General features: G+C 39.6%; 1 protein-coding gene across 2 annotated transcripts in view; it reads left to right on the forward strand.

The window, feature by feature from the left end:
* Positions 1–14260, forward strand: part of LOC106804741 (methylcrotonoyl-CoA carboxylase beta chain, mitochondrial-like) — a 66883-nt gene that overhangs the window by 3481 nt on the left and 49142 nt on the right. For both annotated transcript variants that reach the window (XR_001393357.1, XM_014806063.1), the window contains exons 2-8: positions 5242–5308; positions 5778–5964; positions 6338–6465; positions 9206–9318; positions 9515–9628; positions 11319–11383; positions 12825–12924. Coding sequence is in view for 1 of the 2 variants with exons in the window: in XM_014806063.1 (XP_014661549.1) it covers positions 5242–5308; positions 5778–5964; positions 6338–6465; positions 9206–9318; positions 9515–9628; positions 11319–11383; positions 12825–12924 (774 nt within the window). In the remaining variant the exon portion in view is untranslated. The remainder of the gene's footprint in view (positions 1–5241; positions 5309–5777; positions 5965–6337; positions 6466–9205; positions 9319–9514; positions 9629–11318; positions 11384–12824; positions 12925–14260) is intronic.

Consider the following 14260-nt stretch of genomic DNA (forward strand, 5'->3'; position numbering starts at 1 on the left):
CTCTCTGTCTCTGTCTCTGTCTCTCTCTCTCTCTCTCTCTCTCTCTCTCTCACGCATACACACACACATATACACATTCCCTCTCTCTCTCTCTCACGCACACACACACACACACTCGGCAATCAGCAGAGCGTCCCGTTGCGCAATCATGCGTATACGTGTTGCAAGATCACTGTGTCAGATGGATGTCCGGACGCGTAGCCTAGCGGCTCCTCGTCTGGAACAGGTCGCGCAGCCACGGCCAAATAAGTAATATACCGTATCATGATTACATGATCGTATGGCTAAGTTTGTACGAGTACTTCGAGTACTAACAGGACCGTAGCTAGCGAGGAGCAAAATGGCAGTTTCTCCCCCCTCAAAGAAATGTAGATACATTACAATTGACATGGTCAGTGGCTTAAAAAAAGTGGCTTAAACATTCAATTAAAAAAAATAATGGTAAATAAACACGAAATGTATTTATTACCAAAGTCTTATTGTTTCTCTACTCTCTTTCGCCTATTATTGCTGATAACTTCCTGTAAATTCCGTTTAAATGCTCCTCTGCTACACACAAGTACACCGCACGCACGTCACTGTGCACAAACAACAAGAACAAAGAGCTGGTAGGAAAGCGTGATCGCAAAATTCGCTCGATGCTCGCTTGAATTCACACGATCACAGAATAAATACTCAACCAATCTACTCCATTTTTGTTTCTATTTGAAGGGAAGTGTTCACTTGTTCGAATTATAACTCTTGTCTTTTGTTGTTACCTACTCCAGCCAGAGATATCTCGTGAAATCCTGCAGGATGTGTTCTCTCAGCGTTTTGGTAAATGAGACGAGATGTCTGTGTATCATCCAAAAATCCCTAACCGCGCTACTCGATTGTTTTAGCCAATGAACGTATCTGTGTGTGTGATGCCCCTGTCACACCTACACGATCACTACCGCGATCAGCCGGCGACCGCTTTGCGCTCCCGGACTTTGAACATTTTCAGCGAAGCGCAGTGACATCGCCGAAAATTGTGGAATCCATGACACCAGGTAGCTTACATTCCGCTTACAGTACGCTCTTGACTCGCTTATTATGCTCTCACTGCGACCCTATGCGTTCCCAGTTTGATCTTCAGTGCGCTCTCAATGCGCTCTGTGCACTCTCAGTGCGTCCAAGTCGCCCTCAATACGTTTGCAACTCGCTCACTGCGTGCACAACTCACATGGTGTCTTGTTTGGTGCATCTTGGACCAAGTCTTGCTAGGATCAAACATCTCTGGTTGTACCCAAATGCCCGAGCTACGACACAAAGATCTTGCATCCTTCTTTAACAGTATGTGGGACAGGTGTGACAGGGGTATTAACAGTAGCTTACAGTATGCTCTTGCCTCGCTTATTACGCTCTCACTGCGTTCTATGCGTTGTTGCTACGTTCACGATATGCTCATGTAGTTCGCTTTGCGCTGCCATGGCGACTGTACTGCGTCATTACACCGCTCTCGTCAGAGCGCCGACTCGCTGCGCTTGTACAAGCGCTGATGTTTGGCGCTCAAGGTAGCTCATGGCGACCCTCTTCCATCCTTGACAGTTTCCACTGCGTCACCAAATTATTCTTAGAGACCTTGCTGTGCTTTTCTTCATGCTTTTATACTTTTCCGGTTGCAGTGGGAGCGCCCGCGTGAAAGCGGGTAGGTGTGACAAGGGTATGACGTCATGCCCGCACACATTATGCTTGGCTTAGCGGGTCTCAAAATAGAGGTCGGAGGCAGGCAGCAGCTCATCCCAGCATGCAGTGCGCAGCCATTACTCGTGTGTAAACGGAAAACGGACATCGCGTCCCATTTACAAAAACGTGGAGAGAACATTTCCTGCAGGATTTCACGAGATATCTCTGGCTGGAGTAGTTAACAACAAAAGACAGAGTTATAATTCAAACAAGTAAACACTGCCGTTCAAATAGAAACAAAGATGGAGTAGATTGGTTGAGTATTTGTTCTGTAGTGTAATCGTGTGAAATCAAGCGAGCAGCGAGCGAATTTTGCGATCACGCTTTCTGCTTTTAATTCTTGTTGTTTGTGCACAGTGGCGTGCGTGCGGTGTACTTGTGTGTTGCAGAGGAGCATTTGAACGGCATTTACAGGAAGTTATCGGCAATAATAGGAAAAAGAGAGTAGAGAAACATTAAAGGTGCCTTCCCTCGAAATTTCAAGCGGCAAACGTAAAATCAGGTAAAAATGAATTATTTTTACATTGCACGGTTGTACTTGCCTATATATGTGTGATAGGTAAAAAAACATGGCCGGGAATACGTTTATTCGAAGCTTTTAGACTACAAAGTGAAAGTGTCGGGTTGAATGTTTCAAACAGCGTTAACTTTTTTTGCTCTGCGGCGATGTTGTGACGCGTCTCTTGTTGCCATGCAGTGTTGCCAAGTGCTGAAGGTCATGAAGGGTGCATGTGCTCATAGATATCATATAACACATGTGTTATGATATCTCTGGCTGTGCTGGTTACTTGACCTGCGTCGACTCTTGCCGCCATGATACAGAACAGTGGCGAAACGCGTTTTTTGAGTTGTTTTTTCCGTTGAGCGATTATAGGCTTGATACATGTTTTTTTCAGTTTTATTTTTAAAGCTAAAGTTCAGTTAAAGTGTAGTGAGTTATATTTACTTACGTTTTTACAGTGGTTTGTCACAAAAATGTGCGTGGGAAGGCATCCTTAAGACTGGTAATACATACATTTCGTATTTATTTACCTTTTTTTTTTTTGAGACGGTCAAAGTGCCTGTGGGCATAATTGTAAGTTGTAACACAACCCACACACCATAGCAGCCTGATGATGTCACGGGGGCGAATTTCAGCAAACCGGCACTAGTTGAACTTCGGAGCATTTTTACATTATCATGAATAATAAATTTCTGTAAGTATTATACCTCATTCAGTCATTGTAAGCACTAAATATCAAATAATAATTGTATCCTTCGCGAGGAAGTCGGCGGGGATACTATGGTTTCATGTCTCTCCAGCCGCCGCCGCTGCTCTGTCCGCCGCAGAGAATTTCCCTTCCGCTCTATAACTCGGCCCTAATTGACCTAGCGCTACCAAACTTGGTATACTTACACATCTTGGGGAGAAGGTGAGCAGCGTACCAAAACCAGGTCACTGCAGCTTTTATTTTACCTTTACCTTGACCTTGATCATATTTCCCTTCCACTCTCTAACTCGGCCCCTAATTGACCTAGCGCTACCAAACTTGGTATACTTACACATCTTGGGGAGAAGGTGAGCAGTGTACCAAAAGGTGAGCAGTGTGGGTGGTTTTGAACAATGTTTATGTCATTACAATAGTGGGTGGTTTTGAACAATGTTTATGTCATTACAATATAACTAAGAGGTCAAAATACGGCTATTACCTACCTTTGGTAGGAATGAAAGGAGAAGATATAAAAAAATTTTATGTCACAATAAATTTGGATAAATGCTCCAAAAATCTCCTATTTTGCACATGCTATGCAATACTTCAGGATTCCCAAAATGAGTCTAAATCCCGTCACAACCACAGGCACTTGAAGCATATCAACAGTAAACACACGCCGCCGCCATCGCGCGTACACTGACACATATACATATAGTATAGTATAGTATAGTATAGTATAGTATAGTATAGTATAGTATATATACTATATGTATATGTGTCAGTGTACGCGCGATGGCGGCGGCGTGTGTTTACTGTTGATATGCTTCAAGTGCCTGTGGTCACAACCATGCCCGTCACTCCTCACAGGGATGGAATTTTTTAGCTCGCCTTGACATCGTCAAGATGAGCTATTGCCATGGGGTGTCGTCCGTCGTCCGTCCGTCAACATTTGGCTACGGTCAACGATAACTCAAGTCTCAAGAACCGTTTGACCCACATGTTTCAAATTGCATACAGAATTGTTACTCCTATGGGAGAGGTTTGAACGTCCTATTTTGGAGCACGCCAGTCGATCTACTTTCGAGCCACGTCCACTTTTTGGCAAAGATGGAAATGGCCATAGGGTTCAGGTTCAATGGATTTTGCTCATTTCTGGTATGTGAATGAATAAGGACTGGCCCCAAAACATATCACACGGGTTTTGATTTTTTTTTTTAATTATGCAAATTGGGTAGATTCTAGCAATTTCACTATGCATTTCAGTGTCTGCCTACGGTCAACGATAACTCAAGAACCGTTTGACCCACATGTTTCAAATTGCATACAGTTGTTACTCCTATGGGAGAGATTTGAACGTCTTATTTTGGAGCACGCCAGTCGACCTACTTTTGAGCCACGCCCACTTTTTGGCAAAAATGAAAATGGCCATCTAGATTCATTCGATTTTGTTCAATTTTAGTAAAAGACTGTGTAAGGCTAGCCCCAAAACAGTTGTTACTCTTATGGGAGAGATGACAACGTCCTATTACGTTTATTTTTTGTCTAACTGGTTAACAACTCTGCAATCATACCTATATATACGTGTAATATTGTGTTTTAGATTCTTCGTTACAGTAATTTGACTGGAATATTTTATTGTTTTTATTTGCGCGATATTCGAAAACCAAAATGGCGATTATTTAGGCGTAGCGCCATATCTCGTCAAGATTTCAGACTTTCAGATCTGAAACATTTATTTTCGCACCAAAACTTGTGCATATATCATTATCAAGAGTATATATAATGGGAGATATGCTATATAATGGGAGTTCTCCCATATATATACTCTTGCTTTATATATCCCCCCTCCTTCTTTTATTACACGCAAGGTGAGCTACAGTACGTGTCACTGACACTTTCATTAATTCTGTAAACGCTGTTGTGTTTCACATGGCGGGGGATATCTAATATAAAGCTAAAAAAAACCTATTTAAAACTATTTGGGAAAAAATCACATACTATCCCTACAATGTAATACCACTGTAAATCTTTCTGTCATATACTGGAGCTGAGATTGTGTAATATTGTGTAACTTATGTACAAATTAGATAGATATTTTGAATGAACCTATTAAAAATACCTGATCTAAATTAGGTTGATTGTAGAATAGTGAAATGATGAAACAATCAACGTATTTAGCTTTTGTTTTAGGAGCATCTTCTGGCATTTGCACATTTACTTAGGATACTAAGATAACCTGTATTTCCCTAGATTATTTCCCCAAAATATGTTCCCGGCTTTGCTTCACAGAATTTTCATCTTCTGAATCTATTAATAATAATCATATGGTTATATTCTGCAGGAAAATCATGAACGAATGGTGACACTCATTGATGAGTTGAAAAGCAAAATCAACACGATCGTTGAAGGTAAACTTATTGAAAGTGTGTGCTACATTTATTCCATGTTGACTGCTGAGTCAATAACATGTATTCATGGAGACTTGGGTCTGGTGATGCAATTTACTAAATTCTAATCACTTCAGTAGTCCAAACTGAGTTTGCTATTGTTATTGCAGGAATCATCTTTAATTTACCTTCCCAGTGACTGACTTTTAATGTGTGTGATAGATTAAATTGACTGTCATTGCAGAAATCCCAAACATGTGAAAACTACATTTTAATAATCTTCTGTGGCATTCGTAAAGGCACTGACATTGACCTCAGTACCCATTTTCATTTACCCATTTATTCAAATTCCACATGTAATAGCAGCTACACCCAGGTGCCATTTGTATTGGGGTGCTAGCAAACAAATAATGGAACTCTATTGATATACATGTCCATATTTGTCAACTGTTGTCACAATAAATATTGTTTTACTGATGTGAATTTACAGGAGGTGGCGAAAAGGCAAAGCAGAAACATCTATCCCGGGGCAAGCTATTAGTCCGTGATAGAATAAATCACCTTTTAGATCCTGGCTCACCATTTTTAGAGTTTTCTCAGCTTGCAGCATATAACCTCTATGGTAAAGAAGAAGTGCCAGCCGGTGGGATTATTACTGGAATAGGCCGTGTGGCAGGGTAATTTTTATTCCACAAACATATCTAGAATTTGGCAGTGATATAAGGCTGCAGCATCTTTAATCATATACAAACATTAGGTTACTAGTTACATAACATGTGTCTGTGGTATATAAATACCAATGTAAGTCGTAGCTGTTTATGTATTCATTAGCTGTAAATGAATGAATACTATTGAATATATAATATTCACATTAATAATGATATATATTTATAGTAAATATATGTTATGAGTTACTATCATTCCATTCCTGGTCTAAATGCCATATTTTACACTATGATTTTAAAATATATATAATCCGCTTCCGTTGCAAACTTGTTATTTATGTGATTATGGATCAGTAGTTTGTATGGGTCATATTGTATATTTCAGCACGGAATGCCTGATAGTTGGGAATGATGCTACAGTAAAGGGAGGAAGTTATTATCCAATCACCGTAAAGAAACACCTTAGAGCTCAAGAAATCGCTGCACAGAACAACCTGCCATGTATATATTTAGGTAATTGAATGAATATTGAGTGCGCCTAAGAGGTGGCTGCTATCTGTTTACCGTTATCTATATTCTTCTACTGTTTTATATCGTATATATTCATACATGTCAACCCCTTCGGATGCCCACCTGTATAACCTTCTGGAAAAATCCATAAAATCCATAAGAAATCCTTAGGATCTACAAATCACAACAAAATGAGTTTAATATTAACACTTTATTAACCGAGAGTCATCTCTGCAGTCTCTAGTCTGCATTCACTTACTGTTCTCGTTACTTGTGTGCACGTGTTCATGCGTTATTTTATCGTTCTCTAAACAAAACAGCACGCAATAAATTTTGAGCCAAGTTTGTTTATAATCCGTATGATTTTAGGTGTATGCCCGTAAGCAATTTAAATAGGTGAAAATCCGTAAAACTTACGGACATTCCGTATAGGTTGACATGTATGTATATTTTTTAATAAAATTTAGTGTCAAGTAATGCTTTCTCCATAGCTGCATAAGTGTGCAAATATATATGCAGTGGTTTGTTATATGTAATACAGAGGCAGATCTAGGGGGGTGTCCTGGGGGTCCGGACCCCTCCCCTTTAATTTCAAAGTGCCCTAAAAAATTACTGCTCAGATGCTCTCAGAATGCACCAATTTGTAAGAAATTTTTTTGGGTAGGTCCCGCAAACCCTCCCTAAGTGGCAGATGGCTCCCGATCTCAGGAACTAGGGCATTCTGCTATGTTAGAACGGTTTCCTACGATAGAGTTTGCCACAAATACGAAAATAACACGCTGTTTAGCGCACTGCGCTACGTCCTTCTGTTGCATTTTCGCATTTCCGTAATCAGAATAAGCCCCGCCTTCTTCGTTGATGGACATGAATGGAGCGTCACTGACGTGACCAGTTACTGTACCTACTGTCTCTCGCCAGCCTGTTTACTTTTCGTAAATAATAGCCGCGTTCACACGTAGCAAGAAATCCGGTATTTAGCGTTCACACGAGGCAAAATGCGCGGTCCAAGAAATACGGTATCTAAACAGATCCGGTATTTGATGTAAAGCGGCTTCCCAGACCCCGAATAATTTGCCGTGCTTGAGAAATACTGCATCTCTTGGACCGCGCATTTCCTCGTGTGAACGCTAAATACCCGATTTCTGAAGCCGCGTATTTTAAAGACTGGTCCGCGCTCGACAGTTCCAGTGTAACGCGAGTGGAACTGTCGAGCGCGGACCAGTCTACGTATTTTATCGCCAGTTGGTGCGCATTGCATTGTTCGCTTGATTGTTTTAAAGCAGCTCGCAGCTCGCAAATACCGTATTTCTGGAGCCGCGAATCAGCGTGTGAACGCTCGGCGGCGTATTTGTCTCAGATTCGGTATTTCGCAAATACCGTATTTCATAAATACGAGGTCTCGTGTGAACGAAGCTAATGAAATACCCGGCCGATGCATTTCGCATCGAAGTGGAAAATTTTCGGCATTTTCACTCGTTGTCGGAAGTGAACGAGTGCGTCATTCATTGAACATTGAAGTTTTTCTTCAAATTAAATAATTCCGAAAATCCCTAACCGCGCTACTCGATTGTTTTAGCCAATGAACGTAGCTGTGTGTGTGACGTCTTGCCCGCGCGCTTTATGCTTGGCTTAGCGGGCCTCGAAATGGATATCGGAGGCAGGCACCTCGCAACTCGCGTGTTTGTTTACATATAGCTTTGTGACGTGCGGTGTTCGGGAGTTCTGCGATGATAACCTCGTAATTTCTCAGCATTTCTTAAGGTGCATGGAACATTTTATCAATTTAGTGGTGTCAGTTAGTCACGGATATGTCACAGTAAGTACTAACCGTATATGTTTCACATACGTTCACCTATTTTGCACACAGGCGGTCGATCATTGTGAAAAATTGTGTGAATATCTTTCAACAGTCTTGTACGTCAATGCACGTGCGTCAAGAGCCACAAACTCAACACAATTTCATCTCTGTTATTGTTTACGCTTGAATGCGTGATTGATCAGGGAGGGGGTGCATGTAAGAGGGAGACAGTTTCTTTGGGGTTCCGAAAAACACAATTCCACTTGACAATTTTATGGGCTATTTCAATTGGAAGCTCTGCATAATGGACCCCCAACAAGCCCTTTGACTGACTAGTCAAGAAATTCAAAGGTCTGTATATTGCTCTTATTTAGCCGCCGATAGTTTTTATTTAGAACAAAGTCTTCATTGTTATCTTCTAAAACTACAGACCATCCGCTGACCGCTGTGGAGACGTGCGCCAGGCCTCGAATTTGGTGCACGTCTCCACTGCGGACAGCGCTTCATACTTCCCCCCGAACATCCCCGCGGTCGCGTGCGCATATCCGGCGGAACTGCGCGTCTCATCCGCGCGCAGCGCTCAGGATCAACAGCAAAGCTGTGCCACGCAATCTTGTATTATGTCTCTCTGGATCCGCCCCTGTAATATATATTGCTGAAATGATCAGAAAATTGTTAAGTTGACAACAGGTGGCAGCATGATGCATTTTTCTTATGGGAGGCAGCGTTACCATGTAATGCTCAGTATCTATAGCACTATAGTGTATAACGTTTTCAAGTCTTGATTTTTCGTTATTATTTATTCATCATATGACAATTTAAATACTAATGAAATGGGTGCATATAGTGTACATGTATGTGTTCGTTTCAATACTAGACTAGTGTAGAAAAGCTTAATCTCATAAGCTTAACCCCATAATTTATTAATGATCTATTCATTTTAAGTTGATTCTGGTGGAGCCAATCTTCCTCGCCAAGCAGATGTCTTCCCAGACAGAGATCATTTCGGTAGGATATTCTACAACCAAGCACAGATGTCTGCTGCTAACATTTCACAGGTTGGTCATGTTTGGAAGTGTAACTTGTTTGCAGACTGATTTGTCACTCACTATATCAGAAATAATTCTCATTGAAACTGTATTGTCAGTGCAATTGTGGAAATAGCATATAAGCTTTAACGAAAAGCACAGAATGTTCTATATTAAAGTATGTGTATGTATGGATGAGCTTTAACTCAAAGACCATTGTTTTTAGATAGCTGTTGTTATGGGAAGCTGCACAGCAGGTGGCGCTTATGTACCAGCAATGGCAGATGAGAGCATCATAGTCAAAGGGCAAGGTACTATCTTCCTTGCTGGCCCGCCGCTGGTAAGTGTATCGAGTGCAATCATGCTACAATTACTGAGATGCCAGCCGTTATGATATGGCCGTAATCGTTGTTGTATTTGACAACCAAGTACGATATTACGATGGGGCAATCAATTTTTACGATCTCGTAGCAAAAGATAAATAAATTAAAACGATATAAACTCACTATACTGCATTGTGAGTTTCTTCACTTAGATTGCTTCACTTAGTCTCAACACTTAGTTAATAGAGTGTATCTATGTAGAGATTATGGTACCAGTTTAATATTCCCGCATACAAGAGCACCACTTCCATAGCCAATCAGCAGCCAAGAAAATTATTTTAAGCAATTCCGAGTCCAGGAAGATTGCTGCTAAATTAGCACTCAAATTGACAGTATCATTGTGGATATTGACTGTGTATCACATGGACATTGACATAGTTTTGCTCCATATATAAGTATCCAACTCTCTGTCATATAAAACATTATTTTTAAATGAGTGGCACACCTATATTGACATTGACTACGTTAGCGATACACTCACATTTATTTCAAATATTTGTATATTGCATAGAAAATTCTTTTTTTATTATTATTTGTAGTTTATTTACTGCTTTGCAAATGACCGTGGCGATTGCCGTGATTGCTTTTGGCAATTAGAAGAAGTCATTATGCCAAGTAATTAAAATAGTTAAATTAATTAAATAACTTTTTATTTTAGAAAGAGAGGTCACCCCCAGCCCTCTATAACCTTTGATGATATGTAAACAAATGGTTTCAATAAAGCTTAGAGAAGAAGAATTAGACAGGATTTTGACATATATGATGTATTATTTCTAATTTAGAACTGAAAACATTGTAGGGTTATATAATCATATCTAATTTACTCCTGCACTTGTCAGACTAATTGTTATCCAGGTGCAGGCCGCCTTTATATATAATAGTCCCAAACAAGTGATTACCATATGTAATGAATATGTTTTCAGTATAATTACCACTAATGCAACATGGTTGACCACTCCTGAAAAAGCTTTTAGAAACGGGTGAAAAATAAACTAACTCTATGTGTAGCAGCTAACAGAAATATGAAAAGAACAGAAGAACTGGTGATGCAGCCCTTAAGTTCACAACTGTCTGGAAAATTCAGAAATATTGGATAGCCAGTCCTTGAGAATGTTTTGCCATTGAGTTTGAAAATGTTGCTACCTATCATTCAAGCTGCCTGTGGGAAGCATTACATTGATCTCATAGGTGCATTATCTAATAGACATTTAATACTAATTGATATTCCTAACGGCAATACCTATGAATTACGATCATGCGTATAAACATCACTCTCGATACATACTGTGTAGGCTTCTGGCTGCATCTCACTGGCAAATTACTGGAATGGCAGCTCACTGCCATGTTTGGATTTTGAAATTGTGTCTAAAATTATTTTATTTTGGTTTTAATTCATTATAAATTTTATTTAGCAAACTTGTAGAGTTTTTAAAATAATCTTTAATGTTTGTTTATTTTCATCCTATATAAAATAGGATTAAAAACTAATTTCACAAATAAGTATAGGCAATTTTTTAATTAGCATTTTTTGGGCATTCCACAGTGACACCCTTTAAGAGATGGGTGACCAGATGTGTGAGGTATATGGATGGATACGGGAACTGTATGTTAGAACTATTGCATTTCACGGCATGTCATTCCTTGCAGGTAAAGGCAGCAACAGGTGAAGAGGTATCTGCTGAAGATCTTGGCGGTGCGGATTTGCACTGCGGGTGAGAGAACTTCTTTGGTTTCATATCTACTATTTATGCTACAAGCCATTTAGTACATATGAATCATGTATCCTGTATTCTGTGGTTCACATAAAATTAAGTGATGTGTAGAAGAAGATTGGAATTGCTTTGACCTTTTCAACAAGAAGCACATGCCTAATTTAGTGGCAGTCGATGCAAAAACATGGAAGAAGTTAGCAAACAAACAAACAAACAAACAAACAAACAAACAAACTCACTTTACACTATAGTATGATGCATTGCACGAGGTTATGTGCATTAATCATTGATGGCCACTCACGTGATAATCGGGGAAAAATCAACGAATAATCAGGGGAAGTCAATAAATTTGTTTCAAAGTGCACATGGGCTGGGAGAAGATGGGAAGGGGGATATTTTGGAGAGATATATAACAAGCATTGCAAAGCCCGTGGTTGTCAATGCAATTGTTAAATTGTCAGCCCGAGCACTGAAAATGCATTAGAATGCATTATTCTGCATGAGGTAATTGAGAAATATAGAGAGCCTGAGATATATGAGGTAATCTGCTTAGATTGAGAGTGATTCACAACATTTTTTAGTCCTAAAAACTGAAATTAATCACGTCTGTAATGTAATATCACTCCATGATGTCTGGTGACAATTTGACTTTTGAATCGAATGAAAAAATCAGCAGTTTTATTTTTTTTAATCAAATTTTTTAAACAATGAAAACATTACTGTTATTACAAGCTGTTTTTCATTGACGTCTAGTAGATGCGAGTCTCTAAATCTTTACATGAGCAGTTTGATTCATTCTGCACAATCTGAAAATGAAAAGACTGGACAAAGGTCACGTAAGTTTATGTTGCGAGACAGTTCAATAACAACAGTGATGTGCAAAAATCTAGACATGTCATCGTGAGACATTAATTTAAGCATGAACAAAAGGCAAGGATTATTGCAAGAAAATCTGCAAGCGGTGCGTGTGCGCACACATGCGATTTCGAAGCAATTCTAGAGCAGATTGGGAGCGACGAGTTCCCGCAGACAAAGCGATTTCACAGCAATTTTTGCAGCGATTCTAGAATCGCTGTCGAGTTGCATGAAAAAGTCACAGGTCTGCGCTAAGCTTAAAATACAAAGCTTCTGGGCAATTCGAATCATGCAGCACATAAATATTTCTTGTTATGTATAAGTTGCATTTGATTACACCAAAAGAAACTTGCTACAGCTACTATGTTGGAGATTACCCTAGGATAGGAGAAAAAGTGCACATTTTATTACACTCGCACGTTTGCTTACATCTTTTGCTTGCACCCTGACCCTTCACTGGAAGAATCTTCAGTATTATGATAGTAGTCAGAACTTGGTAGTGGTACATGCAGGTAGAGGTGTTACAGGTGGAGCTGCTGTGATGAATCACCACGTTTGGCTCATGACGAATCGCACTTGCTTTCAGGAAGTCCGGAGTCACTGATTACTACGCTACCGATGACATGCATGCGGTACATCTGTGCAGACGCATCGTACGAGGCCTTAACAAGACCAAGCAGCCAGAGGTGCGTGGTTGCGTGCGTGCGTGTGCATGCAGTTTGCTACTTGTCGTACCTTGGCTGATTCTCTGTGTACATCTAACTTCAGCTGTATAATGCAGGTTGCCATATCTGATCCTACTTTCTATTAGTCATTCCTGAACTGAATAATTTTGGTGGAAATCACTTCTCCATGCAAACTACTTGTGAAATTGTAGAATATCATGTTAAGTGCCGGCGGATTTGCAGTGAATCTATTTAAAACTCGTACTGTCAATAACTAGGGTAGGAACTTGAGGTTGAACTATAACCTGAGTCCTGAGTTATAGTTCCTTATCAGTAATTTTGTCACAAAGTCACATGACCAGTGGGTCACAAATTTTGATGCGTAGACGCATATCAGCCTACATGATACAGCCAAGGCAATGAAAGATTGGTGAGGAATCGTCCAAGGTTTACCAAATAGCAGTTTGGCTCACAAATCCATTTCTCTACTCTCCTTAAAGTGATTACGTCACCGTAAATGGTAAAAAAAAAAAAATACTTATAATCACAAAATATAAGTAATTCTGTTCACTTTTTATGGTTAAATTGCTGCATTATACTTCCTATTTTTCTATATTGTTTGATGTGAACATACACTCGTGACTCATATATAGCCCATAGCAAGCAATTAATGTCAGGAACATAATATCAAATCGTCCAGGTTTTTAGGATTTTTAACTAGTTGAGAAAGAATGTTATCAGGTAAGAATTTGACGATACGTTTAATCCCTCCCGTTAGTTCTTACTTTTAATGTAAAAAAATGGCAACAAAAATTTTACAAATTTTACCATAGAAAATTCGTGATGTAGTCAATTTAATGCAGTCGTCTTTGATAACTGCTAGCACTCGGTCTACACCCTTATATGCCTGCGGGGGGAAGCTATTAAAATAGTGAGTGTTGCATTTAATCGAGAGCTATATATATCCATTTCCAACAAACCTGTCTGTCTGCCACTTTTCAGCACAAATGCACAGGTTAGACCAGCAGCATATATATATTCTCTTCAGTATTAAAAATAATTTAATAGTATGGGTGCGGGGCAGATTTCATCAACACAATATAAGTTTATTTCTTTGATATCCATGTGGGTATGTGCATTTCAGAATTAAATACTCTTAAAGTGATTGTGTCTGCACATGGTAGATTCTAGCAGCGTAGAGCCTGCTTAAAAATTGTTTACTCGGAGAGAGCCGTTTCCGTAGAGGCGAAGTGATGCTCGTCTGTCATTTATCTACATGAACGCACCACTTAGATTCGCAGTATGTTCTCAGTGACATTACAAATAATTTAATAGGTTTACATTTTATGTTTGTGGG

This window comes from Priapulus caudatus, unplaced genomic scaffold, assembly GCF_000485595.1.
Source record: "Priapulus caudatus unplaced genomic scaffold, Priapulus_caudatus-5.0.1 Scaffold85, whole genome shotgun sequence".
Lineage (NCBI taxonomy): Eukaryota > Metazoa > Priapulida > Priapulimorpha > Priapulimorphida > Priapulidae > Priapulus > Priapulus caudatus.